Raw genomic sequence first — 27,984 nt, 5'->3', positions numbered from 1 at the left:
ACCCATCTTTTGTGCCTTATTTCAATTTTGTTTAAACTGATGGTCAGTTACTACATTACTATATAAGTCATGTTTCTTTGGACCTTTTTGAAAATTTGAAGAGCTTTTATTCTTGGATTGATTTATTTTCATGGCATCTAGTTCTTTTAGGGGTAAAAAAAAATTCTAGATATTAATTTAAGATCAAACTTTAGAATGATTTTGACGTTTTTTTTTTTTTTTTTTTTTCTGTGTCTGCTGTTGTTAGTTTGCTAGGGCTGTTATAACAAAGTAAGCTAGACCAAGTGGCTTAAACAACGTACATTTATTTTCTCACCCTTTTGGAAGCTAGAAGTCTGAGATGAGGGAGTCAATGGGGTTGTTTTCCTTTGAGGGCCGTGAGGGAGTGATCTGTGTTAGGCCTCTCTCCTTGGCTTGTAGATAGCGTCTTCTCCCGAGTCTTCATGTGTCCTTCCCTCTGTGTGTGTGTCTGTCCAAATTCTTCTCATAAGAACACTTCTAATAAGGACACCAGTCACACTGGATTCGGACCCACCCATGGGACCTCATTTCACCTTGATTGCCTCTTTAAAGACCCCCTTTTTAAATACAGCCACATTCTGGGGTACTGGGGCTAGGCTTAAAATATGAAATTTGGCTGTGGCGGAGTGAGGTGGGTGGGCATAATTCAGGCCATACAACACCTGCAATATGTTTGTTCTGTGTTTTTTTCTTGTCTTTCTTCCATCTTTGTCTTACATATCTTTCTTCATTGCCTTTGGCTGCCCAGTGTTGGGGGTCAGAAAACGATACCCTAAAATACGTTGCTTTGACATTCTGCACGAAGGAAGCAGCCTCAAGCCCTCCCCACAGCCCTCCTGTCTCTCCCAAAGCAGAGCGTGAGGCTGTGCGTCTGAAGTTCCCTTACCTGCAGAGAAACTAGACTGACCGAAGAAGAGCACATTTGCCTTCAGTTTCCTCCCTGAAATTTCATTAATCAGAGAAGATTAAAACTCACATCATAGAAAAAGAGACTGAAAATCAAACACTGCACCTGGAGCCCAGATGGACTTTGTCAGTTCTCAGGTCCTATTTAATCCTCAGAATTATTTATTAACTACCATCTGAGCATTGAACCCATTTATTCCCCCTAAAAATTATTTACTGCCCCTCCAAATGGCCACATTTCGCCCCTCCTCCCTTTCCCTTTGAAGAAGGGTCTGTAAGCATCTGGGCCCCACCGGTTTGAGAGGTGACCATGCTCCTGCGAGTGCCCTGTGCTGATGCACATTAAAGACGTGTCTGCCCTTTGCTCCTGTTACCAGCCTCGTTCATCTCCAGCAGCCCTTGAGAGGGCAGAGGGGAGGCTTTTGCTCACGGCCTCTGTAGCTCCCGTGTTTTAGAGTGAGGCTGTTAACAGCCGATTTGATTGAGTTTGTGTGTGGGCAGTTTACAGCGAGTGGCTTTTCCGTCAGGTGGTAGGAGGACAAGCGGCCCTTCCCTTTTTGCAGGGAGGACACTCAGGTGTCAGGATCTTTGGGTCTTACTTTCCTAGGGCTCTTCAGTTTCTGCAGAGAATAATGCTTCAGTTGTGTGGACAGGGTGGGATTGGCAGGAGAGGCTTACACACCTCACAGTGGCGAGGGCAGGAGAAGGGAGGCAGCCCGAGGAGTGCCACGGCTTGCTGCATAGGTTCACCCCAAATCCCTGGTCAGCCTGCCCCCAGTTTCCCACACCTCTGCTGTGCTGGGGGTCTCTAAGTCCTGGTGCTCTTGCTTGGTTTCTTAAAAGACTAAACTTCTGTTCTCCTGACTGTGAAGGAGGGAGGCGGGGGCCTGGGAGTCTCACTGTTTAGTCCATAAAGATACAGGTCACCAGCAAGTCTCACTGTTCTGCTCTGAGTCTCACCCCACCTTCTGGGGCATCTGAAACCCTGAGCACTTGAGTTCTCAGGGGTTTATTAGTAAAATATTATTATTATTATTATTATTATTATTTGAGACGGAGTCTCACTCTGTCACCCAGGCTAGAGTGCAGTGGCGTAATCTCGGCTCACTGCAACTTCCGCCTCCCAGGTTCAAGCAGTTCTCCTGCCTCAGCCTCCTGAGTAGCTGGGATTACAGCCATGCACCACCACGCCCGGTTAATTTTTGTATTTTTAGTAAAGACGGGGTTTCACCGCGTTGGTCAGGCTAGTCTCGAACTCCCGACCTCGTGATCCGCCCTCCTTGGCCTCCCAAAGTGCTGGGATTACAGGCGTGAGCCACCGCGCCCGGCAAAATTTCATTATTTATTGCTTGCCTCCTGTATGCCAGGTACTGTGCTTTCCAAGGATTATCCTATATTCTTTACAATAACCTTATGAAATGCTTTCTGTTACTAGCTCCATTTTGCATACAAGAAGAGGGAGATTTAGAACAGATTTAGTAAATGGGAGCAACAGTACTTGAACACAAGTCTACCTGGTCTCAGAAACTACACTTTTCCCTCCTCTGTTATACTCACAACAATTAGCAAATTAATGCTTCTGCCTGTATCTACATTCTAGGTTTTGTAGAAATGTCAGTATATTGCATTGATTTGAGCATATTAAAAAAGAGTTGCACACCATATAAATACAAAAGTAAAGTGAAATCCAATACACTTTACTAGGTCAGGAGTTCGAGACCAGCGCGGTGGCTCACGCCTGTAATCCCAGCACTTTGGGAGGCCAAGGAAGGCAGATCACGAGGTCAGGAGTTCAAGACCAGCCTGACCAATGCGGTGAAACCCTGTCTTTACTAAAAATACAAAAATTAACCGGGCGTGGTGGGAATGTAAATGTGTTTTTATTTTTATGAGTATAGTTCTCCTTTAAACAGCCCTGGGGATAGAAGAGTAGAACAGTTCCTAGTATCAATTTAGGATTCAGCAGAGGTAGTCATGGAGCTACACAGTGACATTAGTTTCTCTCTGCCCCTGTGCTGGAAGGTTTTAGAACCCAGGGCTTAGCTTTCTGTTATTCTTACGTCTTTCTTGCAATACTAACCAGAGTGTCCTTAGTAACTTAATGTTCAGTAGATGTTGGCTGATTGGCTAAATGACCCCTAAACACTTCAAAACTCTGTGTTTAAGAATATTTTTTATATTTTGGTACTGACTGTCTAGCATTCTTATATTTTTAGTCAGTGCTTATCTCAGTTGGCTCTAATCCCTTTTTCTTTCTCTTTTAACAGATTACTTCTGTAACAGGATCACCAGTTTGCTCCAAGGCACGATGTCTCGATCACGACAACCCCCGCTTGTGACCGGCATCTCTCCAAATGAAGGGATCCCATGGACAAAGGTCACAATCAGGGGAGAAAACCTGGGGACGGGCCCCACTGACCTCATAGGTAAGGGCAGCGGCCCTGCGACGCACCGTGCTACTCGGATTCTTGTGTGGACGACGGAGACAAGGGATGTAATTTTCAAATAGTGAAGGTGATAGGACAAACACCTTTGTGGTCTCCACAGAACGCTCCAAAAAGATGAAAGAAGTATCTGGCTTTCTGATTTTTGTGTGAAAATCATTATTTTGTCAAATCTTCCCTTATATTGTCTTTCACATCCTTCAGAAGGTTTCCCAGGGCTGAGATTTGCCTCCGAATTTTCCGCAGCTTTGATGCCTTGATTGCCGAAAGAGCTGCTTTTATATTTTGCTCTCATTAGTTTTCCTTCCCTTGTCTGCCTTGTCTGTTGCTTCTCAGGGGCTCTGTGAGTTACACCTTTTCTGTTCCTTATTGCTCTTCAGAGCAAGTCTCAGCCCCATCTCCCGGTGGCACAGGCAGCAGTTGGCTCTCTTCACTCCACCCGCGGGCGTGTGTCCTCGCTGTGGTCTGTGGATCCTGTCTGCAGCAAGCCAACGTTTAGTTTTTAGGGTCAGTTTATGTTTTCTATCTTTTCTAGCGGAGTTTAAGCTCAAGGTGATGCATGGTTAGAACACCACACATCCGGTTGGTGTGGTGTGAATATTTTTGGATGTTGGCGTGCGTGGCACCCTTCCCCTTTCCATGATGTGGAGGCCTTTACTGATGGCCTGTTCTTGAAGCACTCAGGTCTGTCAGTGCTTCTCAGCCCTGGCTTTTCTGAATCTCCCTAGAACTTTAAAAGTAAATTATTTGGCCTATTAAGTTTCAGTCTCTAAAGATGGAGCCTAAACATTATTTTTAAAATATACGTGGGTATTAGGGACAGCCAGGGTAGAGAGTTTTAAATACAATTTTACGGCCAGTTATGGTTACCGGCCTGTGAACTGCTCAGGTGGGTATACAGATGCGTTCCGAACGAGGAAGGCCAAGACCTGTCTACGTGCTACGGAATGTATCTTCTGGCTTCCCATATAAATTTCTTCTAGACTCAGACATTCTCTCTAATCTTTTCTGCACTGATGACGGACTTGTTGGTAAGATCCTGAAATCATGAGTTGGAACTTGCTTTTCCTGCGTTATGACTGCTGGTTGATTGATTGGTTTTTGGCCATCCAGAAAGCTCTTTAAAAAGAAAAAATGAACGAGAGGTCAGCACTGTGTGTAGTGACTGAGTTTTGCACTGCCTAGCCAATTCTTTTTGCTGATGTTATGTCTCATTTGATATTGTTTTCTCTTTTTTTTTTTTTTTTTTTTTTTTTTTTTTTTGAGACGGAGTCTCGCTCTGCCGCCCAGGCTGGAGTGCAGTGGCCGGATCTCGGTTCACTGCAAGCTCCGCCTCCCGGGTTCACGCCATTCTCCTGCCTCAGCCTCCCGAGTAGCTGGGACTACAGGCGCCGCCACCTCGCCCGGCTAGTTTTTTGTATTTTTTTTAGTAGAGACGGGGTTTCACCGTGTTAGCCAGGATGGTCTCCATCTCCTGACCTCGTGATCTGCCCGCCTCGGCCTCCCAAAGTGCTGGGATTACAGGCTTGAGCCACCGCGCCCGGCCTGATATTGTTTTCTCTTAACTGTGACCGACATCTCTCCAAATGAAGGGATACCATGGACAAAGGTCACAATCAGGGGAGAAAACCTGGGTAGTTTTTGATTGTTTAGTAAACATCACTTCAATTTATTCCTGCAAAAGTAGTCTTATCTAATCCTATGCCTTGGTTTTTGATAAAGCTCATTCCAGATGTTTCTTTACCTAAGTGGAAAAATCCCCAAAATGTATGGAAATCTACTCATGCGGGTGGGGGTTCTGTCCAGGATTTTTGCTGGTAGTCATTGTGAGCTCCAAACATGACAATGGTCTAGGTAAATTTTAATCTTGTTTTAGCTTCAGGCAATGCTGTTCTTATTTGACTAGGCGTGTATTACTTTTCTTTTTGTTGTTTTTCGTTTTGAGATGGAGTCTCGCTCTGTCACCAGGCTAGAGTGCAGTGGTGTGATCTTGGCTGACTGCAACCTCCACCTCCTGGGTTCAAGCGATTCTCCTGCCTCAGCCTCCCGAGTAGCTGGGACTACAGGCGCCTGCCACCACACCCAGCTAATTTTTGTATTTTTAGTAGAGTTGGGGTTTTACCATGTTGACCAGGATGGTCGCCGTCTCTTGACCTAGTGATCTGCCTGCCTTGGCCTCCCAAAATGCTGGGATTACAGGCATGCCTCACCTTGCCTGACCCATGTATTACTTTTCTAAACCATGCTAGTTCAGCTTTCAACCGGCCTTATATATTGCCAAGAAACCATTTTTTAAAAAAGCAAACTTAACCTGCTAAATAATTTAAGCGTTTTTAGCTCAGATGATATCTATACTAGCCAGGCAAAGCACTATAAAAAGTACTTTACTTGGGATTCTATGAGTTACTTTTTTTTTCCTAAAAGGTGCTATTATATTTCATGAAGCAGATTTCTTGCATAACGTAGGAAAAATGTGCTTAATAAATCAAGAAATAGGTCTTGTGATCTTTTTTCATAACATTTAAAATGATCTACTTGGATCTATGTTTAAATTATTTACTGATTATTCATTTTTTTTGGAGTAAAAATGCATAACAGATATTAAATCAGAGGAATTGTGAAAGCAGCTGAGACCCAAAGAATAAACTATTGTTCTAGGGGCACTTCTGTGCCCACGTGTACCTTCATGCATATCATTCAGGTTTGCTAATGTGAACGTTTTTTAATACTTTATATCTGAAGTTTGCTCTTATTCCTCAGTTTTAATCATAAGGTAGTTCTCTAGCAAGGAAATTTCATTCGGGATGACTTTTTTCTTTTAATGAAGATACTATTTGTATTTTTACATTGCTCCCTGATATTAATTGTTGGGTTATTCTTCATTCTGAAGTGAGTTAATGTTTAAAAATCACAAAAATCTGATATTAAAATACTTAAAAATATTAAGTTTTCTGTTGACCTGGAATGATACCAAAATATCTACTGTCGAGAATTAAGCAGGTTACAAATTAAACATTTGTTTAAAAAACATACAGACTGGTTTTTATATGCACAAAATCACTTGAGCAAGTGAACGTTGACATGTTAGCAGTATATTTCTCTTGCGAGGTGGAGTTTGGAGAGGCTTTTAGTCTCTTAAGTTATTTAAGTTTTTCATAACAAAAATTATTAGAAAAAATATCAAAGACATGCCATCCAATTATTTTGAAAACAATAATTTTGAATAATGAATACATTTAAAAATGTGTTATTATAATTAATAAATACCAATAGAAACCATAGTCCCAAAGAAACCATTAAATGCCATTATTGGAAAAACAAAGTTGCAGACATTAGTGAATTACAAGTATTTTAGAGAAACCCCTAAAATTCATTATTTCAAGCAATGTATCTTTAAAGCATAGCTGCTTTTATCCCTTTGTGGTTTAACAGCCTTTACTAAATAGTTCTTTACGTCAGAACAAAAGATGGTTTGACTTTGTCCCTCCGTTTTAAAAGTCAGATTTGGCATTACTCGAGGTATTTCTGGTATCTGAAAAAAAGCCAAAAGAAAACGTTGCAATTGCTAAACCTTACTGCTGAGCATTATTGAAAATTAGATAATGAGAAAAGAAAGTGTGAAGTGTCTGCGGGGCACGGTGGCTCACGCCTGTAATCCCGGCACTTTGGGAGGCCAAGGCAGGTGGATCACTTGAGGGCAGGAGTTCGAGACCAGCCTGACCAACATGACGAAACCGTGTCTCAAAAAAAATATAAAAACAAAAACACAACAAAACAAAAAACTAGCCAGTCGTGGTGGTGACGCTTACCTGTAGTCCCAGCTCCTTGGGAGGCTGAGGCTGGACAATGGCTTGAGCGTGGGAGGTGGAGGTTGCAATGAGCCAAGGTCACGCATTCCAGCCTGGGCAACAGAGCAAGACCCCGTCTCAAAAAAAAAAAGAAAACGTCAAGTGTCTGTGTCTGTGTCTGTGTCTGTGTCTGTGCCACATACATTCTGGTTTCTTCCCTCCATAAATATTCATTCCACTGGTCTCTGCTTTGTGGAAACAGAAAATTTAAAGGAAGTAAGTTGGAAGGCCGGCTGGCCCTGTGGTGCCGTGCTGGTACCTGTCCCGGGGTGTGAGTTGGAAGGCTGGCTGGCCCTGTGGTGCCTGTTCTGGGGTGTGAGTTGGAAGGCCGGCTGGCCCTGTGGTGCCGTGCTGGTACCCCCCGGGGTGTGAGTTGGAAGGCCGGCTGGCCCTGTGGTGCCGTGCTGGTACCTGTCCCGGGGTATAAGGTGGAAGGCCGGCTGGCCCTGTGGTGCCATGCTGGTACCTGTCCCGGGGTGTGAGTTGGAAGGCCGGCTGGCCCTGTGGTGCCGTGCTGGTACCCCCCGGGGTGTGTGCCTTATTCACTCCGTCTTTCGGTGCCTCTCGGTTCGGTTATTACCTAAACTTTGTTTCACGTGGTATGAGGGAGGTGACATCATGAGTTGACGTTTTGGGAGTGGAGGCTCCGTAAGAGCAGAATGTAGTGTAGCGACAGTTTCATTAGAAAAACACTAGGGCAGGAGGAACTAGCTTGCTAGCAGCTATACACCGACGTAAAAGTGAGATAGTAATCCAGTAGTGCCTGAGCACACTTCACTAGATTACCATACTCTTGGTTATGCTTAAATAAAAAACCTACTTGAGTTCATTCTGTAATACTGTGTGTAAGTGAACACTAGAAAAAGTACGTGAAGTTTTTTCAGGAAGATGGGTGAATATAGAATGTTTTTAGAAAATGATACATAAATTTATTCCTATACTTTAAAATTCTACGTTAATAACTGAGACTTCAAATAATAGCAATAATTTCCCTTTTATTACTTCTGAAAGCATTTTAAGATTCTCGTAATCTAAGTAATCTGGAATGCCTAGAACATAGTTACTGTGATTGTTCATTTTCTAATTCTACTGATGTTTGAAGAAACTTAAATGTAGCCTAAAATAAGTCTTAAATATTAGAGAAAAAAACAGATAAGAGGAAAAGTCAATAGAGATAACAGTATCTCTGCAAATAATATTGGGTATATTCAATAATAAATGTAATTATTGAACAAGAAAATTATTGCTAGATTTTAAAAATGTAATCTACATGATTAAGGTCTTATTGTTCTTGTCTTTGGATTTTTTAATGCACATGTGCTTTTTTCAGGCTTGACAATTTGTGGACATAATTGCCTCCTGACGGCAGAATGGATGTCTGCAAGTAAAATAGTATGTCGAGTGGGACAAGCCAAAAATGACAAAGGAGACATTATTGTCACCACTAAGTCAGGTGGCAGAGGAACCTCAACAGTCTCTTTCAAGCTTCTGAAACCTGAGAAAATAGGTAAAGTCTCTCATGGGTTTATTCTAAAGAAGAAAGTAAACCTGAGTTTGTCTTTTAAGATGTAAAACTGGTGGATTCATGTAAAACTTACCTACTTGCATATCTCAACTTAGATTTAGTTTATGTTTATTTTGACAGGAGTGGAATGTTGGTTAATATTTGTATTACTTTCGGGAAGGCAGTGTGCTGAAATAACAGTCAGTGAAGCCTAAGGATGACGATCATATGAGAACTACTTTTCTAAGTTCTCAAAATCTGTTCGTTCATTCGATATACCGGTTTTGGTTCCTTGATCTTGAATATAATGACATTGCTTTGAAACTCTTAAACAAGGTTTGAGGTGGAAAATCCTGATTTGGCCAAATTAGTAATAATATATCTAAACAACATTCCCTTTTCCTTCATTTTATCCATCCTTCAAGGCCCAGATGATACATTTCCTGGCTTGGCTGCTTCTAACCCCACGTGAGTGATACTCACTCTTCTTTGAACCACATAGCACTTGATGTTTTCCTTCTTTATGCACTGACCACTTGCTGCCTTCTGTTAGCAGTGTTAGGAACTTGGTCTGAGAAGTTATGCTCTTCGAATTCTAACCTGGGCTGTCTTACCATGACTAAGTATGTAACTTTAATGCCTTGTTTCTCCATGAGCGAAAGTGGAATAATACTGGCTACCTCATAGGATTAGGTGAGTTAGAACACAAATGTCAAGTGCTTAGCCTAGTCCCTTACCCAACAAATTAATAATTTCTAATCATCTTTCTTGTAGCTATTTCTGTGCATGTCTCTTTCCCTTTTTAGAATAAGAGTAATATCAGATTCATCTTTGTGGTCCTGTAATGTCTTGCACATGGTCAGCATTTGATAAATATTTGTATAATGTAGGAATATCTGAGGCATAATTAAACCCAGCCAGTACTTCTCTTTATGAAGAAAATAAATAATTTTGCAAATTTTTTTTTTTAATTCTTAGAGCATAGAGGCTTTCTGCAGCATTGTTCTCCACAAATTCCTAGATTATTTTTATAAATAAAAATTCAAGGAATTTCAGGGAAAATTCAGAGTGGACTTTATGTATGTACATGTACGTGCATGTGTACATATATACATATATAACATTTCCATTTTGTTTACTTTCTTCAGTGTCTTCCAAAACCTGTGAAACTAAAGCAGGAACTTGTTACACAGTTTTCTAGAGGAACTTAAACATTTTGATAAAAATCTAGTATCTTATAATCTACATAGCAGATAAAGAAAACTTAGGTAAAAGTGGTAATTTTGTTATTCTAGAACACTCAGCTCAGGACCTGGCACATAGTAGGCTTAGTAAAGGTTTCTTTTTTTGTTTTTCTTTTTGTTTTGTGACAGAGTCTTGCTCTGTTGCCCAGGCTGGAGTGCATTGGCAGGATCTTGTTCTCGGCTCACTGCAACTTCCGCCTCCCAGGTTCAAGTGATTCTCCTGCCTCAGCCTCTGTAGTAGCTGGGAACAGGCGCCGCCACCACGCCCAGCTAATTTTTGTATTTTTAGTAGAGACAGGGTTTCACCGTGTTGGTCAGGCTGGTCTTGAATTCATGACCTTGTGATTTGCCCACCTCGGCCTGCCAAAGTGCTGGGATTACAGGTGTGAGCCACTGCGCCTGGCCAGTAAAGCTTTCTTGAACTGAGCTCAAGAGTGCCTGGACTCGAGCAGAACCTCTGACAAAGCCCCTGTTGCATGCTGGCAGAACCACGAGTGCTGAGAGAATGAGTGGTGGGTTCATAGCCTTGCCGCTACAGGTTGCCTGGTATTCAGACAGCCTTCCCCCATGAAGCTTTCTGACCCTCGCCTGGGGAGGCGGGCACGCTTTGTCTGTGCTCCCTGGCACTCGGCTCTTTTTCTGTTGCCCCCCAGGGCCCTGGAGGCCTAGCTGGTAAGACCTGTGCGAGGTTGAATGATAAGGAGTTCGGTCCTGTAAAGGAAGATGCTGTTTTTAGAGCTTATGTTGTCTTGTTCACAGGGTCCACACCCAGTCAGTTTTCCCTGAGTAGCCTGGTCATTTCCGTTATACAAGCCCTGCCTTCCTTGAAAGGTGTTTGATATTTTATTGAATTCGCCAAATTGATTTCAGCCTAAATGGAAAAGAAGACCTGCTGCTTCTGCCATCTAGGACGTTTCCAGCACTGACAACAGTAGAAAGAATGAGAAATAGCAAGCAGTGTAAGCAGCGTAGTATTTTTGCATAACTATTCTTGAAAACATGCCAGTGTTTGTAGAGGAAAAGAAAATAAAAGATGTTTCTTGAGAGCTTTCAAGAACCATTTCAAAAACATTTGGTTTTCATTTGTAGTGAAATGTCCTTAGGTAGCTTATGGAACCCAGAGGCAGAAACTCACAGTATTAAATATAAAATCATATGTGCATAATGGTTTTTTGGCATTTGTCGTAAACCAGAAGCTTTCCACTGAGCTAACATTGAACTCAAATGTTTTGTGCTTGGGTGTCTCCCAGACGTTTTCCAAGAGTTTACATGATTTCAGAATATTCTCTTGAATAAACAGATATTATAGGTCATATTTCATCTTACTAACTTTCTGAATTTTTGTACAGATTTAATCAGCTACATTTAACAATGTTTAATTGTAGAGTTTATTATTTGTAAAATACGTTTGTTATTGCAAAACTTTTTCTAAGCAGCTTAATTTGTCTTCTCTGTTGAGTAATATACAATGAAGCCATAAGCCAAGAGGTGTTATTTTTGCCTTTTTATAGATTTTTTTAGTGCTTATAATTAAACTAGTAGTCATTTTTTTAAAATTTAGCTGTTATGTCCTCAAATCTCTTAAAAATTATCCAACTGGCATTTTGTATTAGGTCTTTAAGAAGCAAGGCAATAGGCCAGACTTAGAAGGTGCCTGGGGCAGCCTTCACTTTATTAAGCACATACTCCTCATTTCTGTAGGCATTTTGGATCAGTCTGCTGTGTGGGTTGATGAAATGAATTACTACGATATGCGTACTGACAGGAACAAAGGAATCCCACCCTTGTCCTTACGTCCTGCTAACCCGCTTGGCATTGAGATTGAAAAGTGAGTACCATCTTGCTTTCAGTCTTCTTTATTTTTCAGTTCCTGAAAAGTTTTATATACTTACAGGAAAGGGACTCAAACTCCAGAAGCATCCCAGGAAGCACAATTGAAGACATCTCAGTTGTTTGGAGACGGGTGTTATTTATGAGGTCTGTTTAGCTTTGCTGCAAGTAAACTTTGCAATTAGTTAAAACTTCTGGCTAAAACTACTTTTACGTCTTTAGTGTTTTGATTTTGCATTTTGTGAAAAAGAAAAGTCTTTAGTATGTTATCTAGAGATGGTTAAGTTTAAATAGGTAGATGGCACCTGAAGTCAAAATAGAATTCGTAATCTACTGTTTTCTTGATTTTTCTAGAAGTATTTTAGAATAGGTCTAATCTGGTCTTTAATTTTGTCTATAATGTCTACCTCTCATTCTTGCTTAATCCAGACTTATTTAACTTTAATCATCAGAATTCTGCCAGGTAAATGATATCTTTCAAGATTCCTTATAACTGAATCTAGAGTTTTTTTTCCAAATTCCTAGTACAGTGTTTTAGTAACTTTTCTAAGTAGTGCCTTTCTACTTAAACAATTCACCTGACATATTAATCGCGGCTGATTTATCTTCTGGCCTTAGTGATTCTGCTTATGGAATTGTGTACTGAGTATTGCTCTGTAAACGCTCACCAAAAGTGACAGATTAGCACTGTTAATACTTTAACCATGGTTTTAGTTTAGGGTTTTCTAGGAATAGGGAAAATTCTCCAATTGTCTCTGTCTCTATGGTTGAAGATTGTTAGTAATTCAGACAGCACACTTCATTTCCACCGGCTGTTCTCCAATCGTCTCTCTCTATGGTTGAAGATCATTAGTAATTCAGACAGCACGCTTCATTTCCACCGGCTGGGGTTTGCCCCTGGCCGAGGGGAGGCAGCGTGCTTGTTTTGGGAAAGTTGAAAGAGTTGAGAAAGTCTGGGGCTTAGCAGTTTCGGGTGGACTTGGACTGTTCTAGGTAACGTCTTTGAAACATTTTGGCAGTAGGGGCCATTCTAGAGCTGGTTAAGGATTCCATGCCTCCAAAATTAAGAGTTTAAAGATTGGGAAGGTTTAGAAAAGAATGGTAACAGTTGGGTGTTTATTTGAGCGTAGTTTTAAGCATGAATAGACTTGCAGTTGATAGTAAGCCCCTTTATGGGCTGCTTCAAGGCTCTGGAAAGCCAGTCTCTTTCCAACCTGCCGCAGAAGTGTGGAGCCGGAGGCCCTCTGAGCTGTTCGTCATAACCAAGCGCCAGTTTTATACATGGGCAAAAGGAATATGCAGATATACAGAATACATTTTGTATGAGACTTGGACAAAGTTATCAAAGTTAGGATTCATTCAGATGTTTACTATCATAAACATGATTTCTTCCACTTTCGTTTTGGTGTATGCCCCTCACCCCTGTTCTCTCTGCCTCCTCACACCTTCTCAGCTACCCACAAAGTGGTTTGGCCTGAACTGCCTCTAACAGCAGTGTTCTTAATAAGTTTCAGGTTAATTATTTGATAACATTGGTAATGGCAGTGAAGAATAATGGCACTGAAAGTACTTAGCTTTCTTAAAATTTTCTTCTCTGAGAGGTCATTGGATTTTGTGTGGGGCAAAACTCTCTCAATTTGAACTTGGGCTCTGCCACTTACTAGCAATATGACATTGAGTAGGTTACTTAGCTTCCTTTTGCCTCAGTTTCCTCAGGTGTACAATGCAGTACCTGTTCCTTAGGGTCGATGTGAGGAATCAGGGAGTGAGGAGGTAAACAACTTCTGAAGAGCATAGCAAGTGCCTGAGAAGTTCCATCCTTACAGGATTCTTTGCTCTTCTTGGATATATACTATTCATTGTTCTGCCACACGGGAAAAGTTTTTTTAATGACTTAGGATTCCAGGGTACTAAAGTGTTTTAAAATTTTAAAATAACGTTATGTACGTTTATTCAATAAGTACTTCAGTGGGAATAAAATTAACAGATTTCATCTGTTACTGTACAGATGGTTACTTAAGTTTCAGAAATATTTGCTCAGCCATGGGATAAAGTAAAATATTAAAGGATAAGTTTTGAAAAAGGGAAAATCATGATTCTTACACAAATATAAAATGAATAGGTGTCAGAGCTTTTATTTAACTCATAATTAAGGAAAGAACCAGTGAGATTTAATGTTAAATCCAGCCCAAAGGGAAGTCCAGAGGTGAGTCATAACGCAACGAGAAATGCCTAAAGATGCACGACCATCACTCCGTCTCGGACGGGCCAGTGGTATCCTCACCTGACGTGCATTTCTGTGGGCAGGAGTCCCTGGCATCGCCATTAGCCCTCCACAAGCCAGCTCTGTCTTTCTAACAGAGACTCAGAATAGCCAATGAACAGGAAGGCGCAGATCCTGTAGCATCAGGGAACACGGGGAGGGACCTGTAGGCCGTGAACAGACACCCAGTCATCCTTCTGTCCATCTGAAAGTGTTTGGCAAAAGACTTTCAAAAGAAAGAGAGGCTAGATATAGAGATTCCAGGAGGCAAGAAAATGAAAGATGAAAGTAAGAATAGGTGTAGAAACAAAGAGAAGAAAATGCTTTTGACCAGAAAAATGCTTTTCCAGGTTCCTTTTTTTCTTTTTAGATACTGTCAAGAAAGTTGTGTTTGTCTTACTGAATTCTTTGACTTCCGTTAGAGAAATCTTATTTTAGAGAAAGATAAAAGGAAGGAAAGGCAGATTGTAAAATATTAATGTGGGTTTTATTTTGCTGATTTCCTTACTATTTTTCAGATGAAGGCTTTGGTCTTTGTAGAGGATGGTGTTGTACTCAGGTCAGGATCCATACTGTCTTTTAGTTCTGTTTATTAATGTCATTTGCAGTTTTTAAAAAAATAATTAAAAACCTAGAGAGCACCTACTTTTTGAAAATGTCAGTATTGAAGGAATAATAGGGTTTTGGTATTATTTGTTTGTGGAAACATATTTAAAAAGGTTTGAGGCTGGGCGTGGGCGTGGTGGCTCATGCCTGTAATCCCAGCGCTTTGGGAGGCCAAGGCGGGTGGATCACTTGAGGTCAGGAGTTCAAGACCAGCCCGGCCAACGTGGTGAAACCCCATCTCTACTAAAACTACAAAATCAGCTGGGCGTGGTGGCAGGCGCCTGTAATCTCAGCTACTTGGGAAGCTGAGGCACGAGAATCGCTTGAACTCAGGAGGTGGAAGTTGCAGTGAGCCGAGATCGCGCCACTGCACTCCAGCCTGGGCAACAGCGTCTGTCTCAAAAAAAAAAAAAAAAAAAAAAAAAAGGGTTTGAAGAATTGTGAGTGCTGGCCATTAAATGCTCCCCTGTGGTTCCAGTGAGTTATCAGATTGCGGTGGGGGGGCGGCCTTCAGGAGATAAGTCCGTTTGTGGTGATAAAGTCTCGACAGCTGACGGTCTAGTGTGCAGACTGGGAACCTGAGGGGCCCTGCAGGGTGGTGGCCGGCTCAGCTGAACGTGGCAAAGCCAGTGAGAGTAACAGTACAGTTGCCTTGTGGCTCTTTGGGGTGAGTCAGAGTTTAATAAATATTTTACCGGTGGACCCAGCGTGCATACTTTTTTCTTTCAGCCTACAAGTTTAATAACTTGGCATTTATTGGCTGTCTTTGGCTGTTAAGACCCTTCATATTCCTAAATTTGTAATTGATGTTTTTGCACACAGGGTGTCATGATACTTATAAAAATGTTACTAATTGCTCAGAAAAAATAACCACTTTGAATTGAGACTAGGATTTGCTTGTAAAAGGTCTATATTTCTGATTTACAATGGCAATTGTCACAAATATATGTGGTCTTTGCATGACTTCAGTTGTAATAATGACAAACTATTTAAACCAAAAAGGAAGGTAAAAACAGGTTCATGTTAAGTAAAAACCTTTGCTAGGCTTTGTTTCTTGAAATCAATACTCAGTTGCCTAACGAGGATATTTATGGGTAATGTGCAGGAGACAGTCTGTATATGGGAGTGGGGACAGAAAACAGGAGCTTTGTACTGTTTTTATATGATCTCCAACTGTTTTTGTGAATTATTACCTGGGAATGGCTGTCTAGAATAGTCAGTTGTTGCACCACTAGTATCTGTTTTATTTCTACATGGGTTTCATGGGCAATGCAAACCTGATTTTCTTCTAATCGGCTTAGCTTTCAGACAGAAAAGACCAATTTCAATTTTCCCACCAAATTTAGAAGACTACATTTTAAAACAGGAAAACTGACAGCAAATTAATTCTTAATACGAGTGCAGAAGAAAAGAGCCTTAGGTGACTTTACCTTTGGAACTTGTGTAAAAACAGATGGGCAGTGAGAGTGCCTGCAAGTCCAGAAACTGGGTCAGACAAAAAAAAAAAAGAATGGAAACAAACTTATGTTACTTAATACAACAGAGTGTAAACTATATTGCTAAAAAGTTAAAGCTACAAAAAATATGTGTAGCATGCACACAAAGAACTAGCAATGCCCACTTTCATTGTCGCCTCCCCCCCCATCTTCCATCCACCAAATCAAGAAAGCGTGTTCTCTTCGATGCACACGCAGAATAAGACCACTGCAGCCAGGCCTCACTGTGGGGGCGGCGAGGGCAGTCTCAGAGCCTGACTGTGGGGGCAGCGAGGGCGGTCAGAAGGAGCCCCGTTGATTTGCATGCTGCATGGTCATTGCTGCAGACAGTCCTCATACTGGAAAGCGAGTGCTGAGATGTGAAGAACGTGCCGGTTTGTGTCTCTTCGCTCAGTGCACAGGCCTGGGTCTTCCCCTGACTTGGGGCTAGCTGTTTTTTAGAAGGTTTAAATCTGACCTTACACTGCCATCTAATGGAAAATATATCTGTTCAGGGTGGCGGGAATTGTCAGTGACTGAAGCTGTGTGTTTTGATTCCTCGATGAAAACATTTTGTGAGTTTACACGTGGGGTCTATGTCACTTTCAGTCTCTAACTCTGTGCTAGTGGATTTAAAATGCAGGCTTGGTTTGAATTACTCAGAGCATATTTTGCTTTTCCTGATGTGTTTGAGGCAGCACTTCACTTGGAAATTGAGAGTCCAAAATCCAGTTATTCTGAACAAACATACGAGTTTTTACCGTGCTTCATTAGCTGTGTTGACATGCTACTTCTCCCTTTCCTATTGCTGTTATTAAGGACATTAGCACTTCTCTCCATTTGAAAGCAGCTCCCCTTTCACTCTCTCCTGCATTGTCGTCTTTACGGATTTGTAGTTAGGATTGTATTTCCTGTCTAAAACCCTCTGGTTCTCTGTTTGACAATAGAAGTACTAGGTTCAAATCTCGACTGTGTACATGTAACCTCTCAGAGGCCATTTCCTCATCCGGAATATGGAAATATTTAACTCAGTTATTGTCATGAGAATCAAATAATACTTAGGAAATTAGTCTGTAAGATATAAATAAGTATAAATAATAAAAATAATAGCAAATAACATTGTTGAGCATTTATCATGTGTCAGAAACTGCTACGGCTTCCACAAGCATTATCTACTCTGATCTTCAAAACATTCCTCAGAGGAATGTATTGTGATCCGTTAGTAATGGAATAACTTCTGGAGATTATTCAGGCGGATCGAGCAAACACTGAGACGGAACCCAGAGCCTGTGCCCTCAGCCGCTGCTTACAACTGCTGCCTCCCATTGGGAGTACTGAGATGAGCTGCCTGCACTTTTGCAGCTGTGTTACCCGTGGAGCTTCATGGACTCTGGCATTGGTATTCATTTTTTGTTTTTTCCAAGTCATCTATTTCACATTTTTGAGGTGTTTGTATAAAAGATCAGTATATTTAGGCTTGTATTTTGCAATAGAACATTGAATCAGAATGCCTTCACCTGCAAGTAAGAGAAAATGAAGACATTTGATTTAAACAAAAATGCAATCTACTTTTTCATAATACACAATATTCACTGATGGTAGACTCCAAAGGTTGGTTGAGTCAGTAACTCAGTCATGTCACCGAGATGTGAGGAGCCTGAGTTTGCTGGCTGTTCTGTTGCCTTTAGCATAAAACACGTTTCCTTAGCAATTCCTGTGGTTGAAGCTGGACATAATGATGTTCTCAGGCAGAAAGATGCTCTCTCTTCTTGGTTTCCCTTCTTGAAAGTACGGAGACCTTTCCCAGACGTGCTCCAGCAGACCGTTCCTCAGGCATCACTGTCCAAGAACAAGGTCGCCCAGTCAGGAGCGGGGAAATACGACAAGTGTGGCTTATGGTGGTCCATCTCCCCCAGTTAAGGGGCAGGTGGGGGCTGTGTTCCAGCAGAGAGGGTCCAGGGTGACTGGTGGGTCACAGCCAACGGTGTCCACTATACACGGGCTCTGGGTGTCCGGGCAAGGTTCGTCCTGGCCTTAATTGTGTGATTCGGGGAAGATTATTTGACATCTCTGTGTTAGAATTTCACCATTTTGAAAATAATGTCTGTCTTGTTCTTGTAAGTCTGATTTCTGCTGTAAGTCTCAATACATGTCTTCCAATTAAGATCAGCGAAAGAGTTTTAGTGTCTTCAGTAAGAACTCTCAGAATCATCAGCTCCGTCTTAGGGGAGGTGGCATTTTGACCAAGAGATGTAGTGCTTTTCAAATTCTACCTGGCCCGCTTTAGGGGCCTTAAGGACTGATGCGTGCGGGGAGTGGCTGGCGGGCGGGCGGGGCTCGAGTCTCAGCGTCCCGCTCCGGGATCGTGGGCCTCCCTGCTCACTCCAGTGCGGAAGCCGAGTCTCAGGCTCTGCCTCCCGTGTCCTCCCAGCAGCCCGTGGTGCACGGGATGTTCGTGGCTGAAGAGCTGGGAGCGCGGGGCCAGTGGGGACCTCGCCAGACCCACTGCTTTCTCGCCAGGGGCCCCACTGCTAGGGACTGACTAGACCCATCCCTGCTCCTTCTGAGGATGAGGGAGATGGGGACTCCTGGGGGCGGGAGAGTTTCTTAAAATCTTAATCCCTCTCCTGGAGCCCTCCGCTAGACGTCAGGCCTTTATATTATGATATAGCTGAGAGCAGTTTAGATTTGTAAAAATAACAATTGAGTAATGCATTGTAAGTGAGGTGTTACCAGAGTTTAAGTGTCAGGGGAATTTTAAAAACGGAGTACTGAATGGAAAGCTCTGAGCTGCTGGTTCACGTTGTGCAGCACCGTCAGTACCACCGGTGTGAGCTGCTGGTTCCCGTTGTGCAGCACCATCAGTACCACCGGTGTGAGCTGCTGGTTCCCGTTGTGCAGCACCGTCAGTACCACCGGTGTGAGCTGCTGGTTCACGTTGTGCAGCACTGTCAGTACCACCGGTGTGAGCTGTTGGTTCACGTTGTGCAGCACCGTCAGTACCACCGGTGTGAGCTGCTGGTTCAGGTTGTGCAGCACCGTCAGTACCACCAGTGTGAGAGTTGTAACTGTTTAGCACAGAGCCCTTTTCTATGTGTGCTGTGTGCATTCTACTTTTTAAAAAAAATTTATTTTGGCTATACACGTGGAGTATGATTTAGCTGCCAGACCCAAGGGGACTCTGTGTTCTTAACTGTTTCTCCAGGGTGTGCAGCTGCTGTATTTTTGAGTTTTGTGTCTGCATTTTATACTTTCTTGGCCTACTTGCTACCATTGTATCTATCACAGATCCTTTCTTCACATTGTCAGCTCTTAACACTAGCAACCTCCGTTCATTCCCTGTTTGCTTTTGGGCAGAGAAACACCAAGGCACGGGGAAGTTCCACAGGTGTGGGGAAGGGGCACAGAAGCTGTCTGACTTCTCAGCCTTCTTTCGTTTCTTTTTTCTCAGCTGTGTCCTTATGTTACTTGGAATTCATTCCTGCTAGATGAGGCTTTCTTGTACTTAAATTATGTGTGAAGACTGTTGTTAGTAGGAATTTAGTTGATATCAGTAGTGCATTTTGATTCTGTTCAGACCATTTAACTCTCTGACCAAGTGAAGCATGAGACACCACGTTGAATGGCCGTGTCTAGAAGGAAGGTTGACAGAAACATGGTCTGCAGCCACCGTGACTTCTCCTGCCCACGATGACACGCCCTACTGATTGGTCATGTCGTTCTTTGTAGCCGAGTGAAGACAAAGCCGTGATCCCGCACGCCGTCTTCCAGGCAGATGCTGCTGCTGGTTAGAGCAGGACCTGCAGAAGGAGGCACTTCTGGGTCACCTAGCCGGGGTTCCGCATGTCACAGCTTAGCCTAAGCCTCCACTCAGTCGCTACATTCCCCCAAAGCTCTAACTTGGAGGCATGGGGTACAAATAAATAAAGTGAGAAAAACTTCCAAAGGTGAAAGGATTTTCTTACTAAGTAAAGTATGAGAACCAGCATGAAGAATCCAAACCAAAATAAACTTCTAAAAACTCAAAGTTCTCCACCTCCCTCCCAGAGACTGCTGACTGGTGAAAACGACCAGCAAGCTAATGAATGCCACACGCATGTATCAGGAGGATTCAGGCTGTAAATCTTTTAACTTGTGAAGCTGGTGAGGAAAGATGCAAGGTCCACTCAGTCTAAGTGGAAGTGGTGCCACCTCCTAAAATCTCATCTGTCTTCTCTTCTGTTATCGTAATTCTAAGCAAGGCATCCCCCACCCAATCAAAAAAGGAACATAGTGAAGCAGGGCAGTGTTACAGAATATGAACAGTTTGTCCTGTCCTGGCTGAGATGCTCGTGCAGTAGGCATTTGACTTTAGAGTGAGGGGCGTCTCGCGGTGTAGGGTTGATAGAGGAACTCCTTGAGATCTGGTTTTGCAGCTCACATCCCCTGTTCTTCTAGGGACCACAGAGGGAGAGGATGTGTAGACAGGCGAGGAGGATTTGTGCAGAGGTACCTATGGGGAGCGCCGGGCTAGGCCGTGAAGTGGGAGGATGCAGAGTGTGTGACCGTCTTCACTTAGGCCTGGTGAGTGGGACCTCCAGGTGCCAGTGTTCCCTGCAGCTGTGAGACACGGAGCCTGCATGGACAGTAGAGGTGGCTGCATTTTAGGGGTGTTCTCCATGCCCAGGTGAGCAAGCAGCGTGCTAGAGAGAGTGGGCTCCAGGCTGTTGGAAGTTGTGCCTGTGGGCACTGGTCACCTGAACGTGGAGGGACTCCAGCAGGGAGTGTCTGCGGTAAGACTGAGAGACCCCTGGAGGCTGCGGGGTGGCAGGAGGAAGCAGATGTATCCGTGAGTCATGGCTGGAGGGGTCCAGAGCCCTTTAGGGAACCTGTGAAAATGCCACAAGACTCAAGTGGGTTTGAATACCTGGCAGGCAGAGAGCACAGGCCCCAAAGGACATTCCATTCTTACTTCTTTATCCATCCCACCCTTAACCTGTACGACAGAGCTGCCATGTTTCCCCCAAACGAGCAAGCAGCCTGTTAACTATTGACTTTGGCCGGGAAGAGGGAAGAAAAACGTGTTACCTTTGGGTGAAGTTGGAGTGTTGACCATGGGCTAAGCTGCCTCATTTCTGAATTGAGGCTGTGTTTGTAATGATGAGACAGCAGGACTCTCCCAGAGAAGAGTAAGTACCACAGTCACCGGACTAATTTCTGAATTGAGGCTGTGTTTGTGATGAGACAGCAGGACTCTCCCAGAGAAGAGTAAGTACCACAGCACCGGACCTACCCACATTAAAAATTCTTTTGGGGCCAGAGTCATTTCCCCACTGCGTAAGTGTTAAAGAGATGCTGCCCTATCAAATAATTTGTGTCTGGTTTATACCTTATGAGTTGGGCTTGTCCAGTGTTTCGGGGTGGGGGACAGCAAGTCAGACGAGCAAAGTACATACCCACGTGGTGGAAACCAGCATGCGGACCGTGTAGTCCCTTTGAGGCTGCTGAAGCGTCAGGTTTCAGGCCTCGAGCGGCAGAGATGAGCCCTGAGAGACAAGCGGGTTCGGTTCCTGGACGTGCTTGGATTTCATCCTGCAAACGGGCGGCGGGGGCAGCAAAGGCCGCCAGCTTGTGGGCCTTGGTGGGCACATTTGGCATCCCAGCATGGAACGTGACCTATAGCAGATACTTGATGAGTGTTCGAATGAATATGTAAATGAATTGATCCAGAAGTCAGTCTTAAGCATGTCGGCAAGATGAGGGAGCAGCAGATGATGTGGATACCCTGTTGTTACCACAAGCTTTTCTTCAAGTCATGCTAGACATGGATGCAAATGTGGCTGCTTTGTGATTAGATGTGGTTTTATTAGTACTTTGATGATTTCTTAGGCAGTACGTCTTAAAACAACTTTCATATAGGTTTTAACAAAAATCATTTTAACAAAGTGATTTAATATTTTAAAATTACTGTATTCAAATTTTGATTTTTATACATTGAGTGGGGATTGATGTCATATTTCGATAGGTTTAATAAAACCGACAACTCAGCCTGATGTCTTAATCCTCTTTAAACCTTATATTCTTTTATTGATGTAATTTCTGTATTTCAACTAGTTTCCTATCTTTTCTATATATCAAAGTTTACATGTTAGAAAAATCAGCCATGATGGGGGAAATGTATTTTGTACATATATACAAACATATTCTGGGTAATGTATGATTAATATGTATTGTTGTAATAGTTTGTATTCGTATGTGTTACACTGGATACATAATAACCACTGAAATCTATTTGAAACCTTTTTTCCCCTCAGAAGTAAATTTTCCCAGAAGGACTTAGAAATGCTGTTCCATGGGATGAGTGCCGATTTCACAAGTGAGAATTTTTCAGCTGCCTGGTATCTTATAGAGAATCACTCAAACACCAGGTTAGTGGATATGGGACTGTCAGCTGTAAAGGGTTTCACTCAGGTGCTAAGACTGGAATTACTCGGTAACTTGAGTTTTAGGTCTGGCTCTGCCTACAGTTGCATAGTTTTAGGTCTACGAGCTCTTTGACTTTGGGTTTGCCCGTGAACATCTCAGGGTGTCTGTTTCCTTATTTGTACAATGAGATGATTCTTTAGAGGCCTTTCATTTCCCACTGTCATTTTATGTTCAATATATTTCATTATTGGCGCAGGTTATTAAAAATTTATGGAGCCTTAGCTGGGGACTTAAACTGACACGTGTGAGTGTAATGTTTCCCTACTCAATAACATGTAGATTTTAAGTTCTGGTGTGGAACGTGGAACGCGTTGCCCTCTCTGACCACACGTGTGAGTGTGATGTCTCCCTACTCAACAACATACAGATTTTAAGTTCTGGTGTAGAACGTGGAATGCGCTGCCTTCTCTGACCATAGGGCAAAGGAAGATGAGTTGGTTTATCATCATGTAAGGACCTGCCTTAAAATTAGCAAAAAAGTAGACAAAGTCATATATCAAATTTCAAGGTTCCCTTTTGTCTTCTAATTACATTTTACTCTCTGCAAGAGCAGGTTTGTAGCTTATTTGCAAGATTGATTTAAAATAATTATGTTCCACAAAAACGTTTGGATAAATCAATGGTTTATTGCTTAAAACTTAAATTATTGATAAATCAGTGTGCTAAAATATAGCTTAATATAAATGTTTCATTCACTTATTAGGATGAAAAGCATTACTAGAAAACATGAAGAAAAGTTGGCATTTTAATACGTAGGGTAAATTTAACCTGATTGCTTTTTAAAGCAAATGTCCAAGGTGAATTTTTTCATTGTAGAAGATGATTCTAATTTTATATTACAGATGTAAAATTTCTATTGTTATAAGTCAAAATTGAGCTCCGTTTCTTGTGTAGGTCTATCAAGAATACGTTTAAAGTTTTATAGCCAGATTTTCTTAGCTCAAATGGACATACAACTTCAGAAATACAGAGGCCTGCCTTCACTTTTCTCTGCTTTAGATATTGAGATAAGATACTGTGGTCTTCCTAGTTATTTAAGTTGTGAATTGACCCATAGGATTTACATAATTTTATTATTAAGGACAGAGGACTGAGTATTGATGAGTAGAACATTATGCTCAGTGTTCCACAATGCTTCAGTGAATGTACAAAGCAGTTACACTTTGGAAATATTGTCTATCACTGGATGATCTGCGTCTTCTTATCTGGTACAGGATGTTCAAAACTCTTTACCTGGCAAGTTGTATATATTATATATAGGTTATAAAAACATTACACATTTACTTCTTAGGGGTCTAATGTATTTGGAATTACCATTGAGGGCCCCAACACTCGTATAGCTGTTGTAATTTAGGCATTCGTAATAAAAGGTTTAGGTCTACGTAACAATTTGAAAGCGTTTAGTTTTCATCTGGCTTCATGTGATTTTAATCTGTATGCTGCTTAGCATCGGTTTTAGCATGTGAAGTGTTTTCCACCGAAGGAATTCTGTTTTCTTTTTTGCGTGTTTGGAGTGTCAAACGTTTGATTTCTTTATTTCCTTTCAGTTTTGAGCAGCTCAAAATGGCAGTCGCCAACCTCAAGAGACAGGCGAACAAGAAGAGCGAGGGCAGCCTGGCCTACGTGAAAGGCGGTCTCAGTACCTTCTTTGAGGCACAGGATGCCCTCTCAGGTAAGGCGATCCTCAGAGCCATCTGCCGGCGGCTTCCGCCGTGGAAACCTGACACTGCCTGCGGAGTGTTTACAGGGTGTGACATTCGGTCTGTTTTTATCAAAGTAGAGATCTAAAATGTGCTATAAATACTTGTTGCAGAGTAGGCTGGCATCTCTTTGAAGACTTGGTACTTTAAAAATTTATCTCTGAGGCTTTTGTTAACCCATCTTACATGTGTGAAATGGGAGACTACTTTAACTCTCTGTGATGCCCACTCTCCAGGGCTGATAAGAAATTAAATCCCAATGCATAAAATTTGAGGATTTAAAAAAATCCTCTCACAACCATCAATATCTTACAGATGTGACTACTTCTGTCAATGCCACCCACTGTGTGTTCACTTTGGAAAGGCGGATGACAGGATACCAGTCTCCAGCCCTTCCCACCCAGGCCCCTTCCCGCCCAGGCCCCCACATGTGCACGCAGGGCGGATGACAGGATACCAGTCTCTCGCCCAGGCCCCCACACGTGCACGCAGGTAGCTGTCACTGTGCCATCATCTGTGTGTGGGACGGACGTTGTGTGGAGTACAGATGTCATAGCTTTAGACATGTTAATGCAAGATGTTGGTAGGGTTTTTTTTTTTAAATAAAATTGCCTTTAATTAATAAAAGTTTAATTATTGCTATTTAGTAAAAAGCGATCTTTATTAATAAAAGTTAACTCAGTTCTTTTTAATAGCTAAGATACTTAAACCTAAGTACCTGTATAGCTTAAGCATCCATCACTCCACCCGTACATTGAGGCCACATCTTCTCCAATTCGGAAAGGTAAATTTTAAAAAATTATTTTGTGTTCCTAAACCATAGACATTCTTTTATTGTTTTAAAAGTCCCCCTTGGCCGGGCGCGGTGGCTCAAGCCTGTAATCCCAGCACTTTGGGAGGCCGAGGCGGGCGGATCACAAGGTCAGGAGATCGAGACCATCCTGGCTAACACGGTGAAACCCCGTCTCTACTAAAAAAATACAAAAAACTAGCCGGGCGAGGTGGTGGGCGCCTGTAGTCCCAGCTACTCCGGAGGCTGAGGCAGGAGAATGGCGTGAACCCGGGAGGTGGAGCTTGCAGTGAGCTGAGATCCGGCCACTGCACTCCAGCTTGGGTGACAGAGCGAGACTCCGTCTCAAAAAAAATAAAATAAAAAAAAAATAAAAGTCCCCCTCCCCCATCTCTACAAAAAATACAAAAAATTAACCAGGCATAGTGGGCGCCTGTAGTCCTAACTCCTCGGGAGGTTGAAGCCGGAGAATTGCTTGAACGTGGGAGGCGGAGGTTGCAGTGAGCTGAGATCGCGCCACTGCACTCCAGCCTGGGTGACAGAGCGAGACTCCGTCTCTAAATAAATAAATAAATAAGTCCCTCTCTTCCTGTGCCATATGTGCTTAATTGATCTCCGACACATTAAATGTGTATGTGATGCAGCTTCTTCCTTGCAGGAAGGGGTAAAATGTGAATGTCTAGGGGGGAACAGAGAAGGTCGGTGCTCTTCCTTGATAAATACATGTGCCTTATGTTTCTTGATGGTGTGCCATTCTTAATTTGTGCTTATTGCTGTTCTCTCTAAGTCACCAATAGTGAATCTTAGCATGTCAGGAAGAAAACCTGAGCATGTATGAACAGAGTTTGGTATTAATCAGATAAAGTGGTTATTCATATGCCCAGTAGCTGCACAAATGTTTCCCACAAATTACTGTAATTAAAAGGATTTATCTTAGCAACAAGACAAGTTTGGCGTTTCCACCCTTTTTAAAAAACGTATTTACATCTGCATATATATTTGTATTTATGCTTTTTGCTTCTGTAAATGACTTCACTCTTGGCAGATCTTAAGAAGTTTTATTTGGTACACCAGATTTAGGTAGTCACATTTATTAGTCATTCACCCTAGACGTATGTTAGCAACTTTAAGTTTAATAAAGATAATGCTGACCAGCTACTAATGAACACATGAACTTATAGCATATAGGAAGTGATTATAATAGTAAATTTGTACTTTAGACACATGTATTTAGCTTTTATGTTTTTTGAAATAAAGGAAATGCATATTATAGAAAATACTAAATAGATAATTAGCAAGAGTGTCTATTGTAGATATAATCACATTAACATTTTAATGTATTTCCTTTTATCTTCTTTTCTTAGCTTATATGAGTATCTATTACAAAGTTGGGTTTATATTGTAGAATTGTGTGTGCTAGAAACCTTTTATTCTTTAGGTAAAACCTGTTGCACGCCTCTAAGTGATTATGTTAATTTACTATAGGATTCATACCTTTTTTTTTTTTTTTTTTGAGAAGGAGTCTTGCTCTGTCGCCAGGCTTGAGTGCAGTGGCGCGACCTCGGCTCACTGCAACCTCTGCCTCCCAGTTTCAAGCGATTCCTCTGCCTCAGCCTCTGGAGTAGCTGGGACTACAGGTGCACACCACCACACCCGGCTGTTTTTTTGTATTTTAGTAGAGACAGAGTTTCACCACATTGGACAGGATGGTTTTGATCTCCTGACCTCGTGATCTGCCCGCCTCGGCCTCCCAAAGTGCTGGGATTACAGGCAACAGCCACTGCACCCGGCCTATTAGCTTTTTATGACTTTTTCTAACTGTAGTCTTAAATGAAATTGATTTGTAGTTTTGTAAAAGGCTTTTTTGGTCAGGTTTGAGTGTTACTGTTACGTGGTAACGTGGGGATCTCCATGTGTTGCTCTGTGTGCTGTCAGTGGCCATGTAGACTAGGAGTTACGTGGTTCAAATTTGACAGAGCTGATATGTAGTTGCTCAGGTAATTTGGTTTTACTTTTCTATTATGAATATTTTCGAACATGTGAAAAGCGGAGATGAAAGTATAATTAACTTCTGTGTATCTGTCACCTAGATTTAACAATTATTGCTCTTTTTTTATACTCACTTTTGAGGTTGGTTTGTTTGCATCTTGCTGATGTATTTTAAAGCAAACCTCAAGCAGCATGGTTTCCTCCTAAATACCTGAATGTCAGTCTCTCAAGTAAGGGTAAGGACATTTATGTGCATAATCACAATGATATTATCATAGTTAACCAAATTAGCAGTAATTTTTAAATATCATCTCATTCCCAGTTCAGATTTCTCAAATTATCCCCAAACTTGTTTTTTTATAGTTGATATGTCCAGATCAAGATTCAAATAAAATTCAGGCATTTCACTTAATTTTTAAATATCTTAATCCTCTTTTGAACTAAAACCATCCCCTCACCTTTCTTACCCTGTTTCTGGTTTTTCGTTGTTTTTTTTGTTTGTTTTTTTTTTTGTTTTTTTTTTTTTTTTTTTGTTTGTTTTTTTTTTTAAATGGAGTCTCACTCTGTTGCCCAGGCTGGAGTGCAGTGGCGCGATCTCGGCTCACTGCAACCTCTGCCTCCTGGGTTCAAGCGATTCTCCTGCCTCAGCCTCTCGAGTAGCTGGGATTACAGGCGCCGCCACCGCGCCCAGCTGATTTCCACACCCAGCCTGTTTCTGGTTTTTCATGCCACTGATTTGTTGAAGAAACAAGGTCATTTGTCCTGGAAGGTATCCCCCACTCTGAATTTGACCGATGACTTCCTCATGGTATCATTTAACTTATTTTTCTTGCCATTAAATTGCTTGGACTTACCTAATTGGATGTTAGATAGATTCACTTTCAGCATTTTCAGGCACG

General features: G+C 42.1%; 1 protein-coding gene across 10 annotated transcripts in view; it reads left to right on the top strand.

Moving 5' to 3' along the window:
* EXOC2 (exocyst complex component 2) overlaps positions 1-27,984 on the top strand; it is a 204,869-nt gene that overhangs the window by 52,703 nt on the left and 124,182 nt on the right. For 9 of the 10 annotated variants that reach the window (XM_050788807.1, XM_050788813.1, XM_050788812.1 and 6 more), the window contains 5 exons: positions 3,195-3,353; positions 8,550-8,726; positions 11,669-11,795; positions 22,435-22,548; positions 24,154-24,278. In XM_050788807.1, coding sequence (XP_050644764.1) covers positions 3,236-3,353; positions 8,550-8,726; positions 11,669-11,795; positions 22,435-22,548; positions 24,154-24,278 — 661 coding nt within the window. In that variant the 5' untranslated portion in view covers positions 3,195-3,235. The other variant, XM_050788814.1, reaches the window with a different exon arrangement.

This window comes from Macaca thibetana, chromosome 4, assembly GCF_024542745.1.
Source record: "Macaca thibetana thibetana isolate TM-01 chromosome 4, ASM2454274v1, whole genome shotgun sequence".
Lineage (NCBI taxonomy): Eukaryota > Metazoa > Chordata > Mammalia > Primates > Cercopithecidae > Macaca > Macaca thibetana.
The sequence above is the reverse complement of the archived record's forward strand: the minus strand, read 5'-3'. Positions and strand labels throughout refer to the sequence as shown.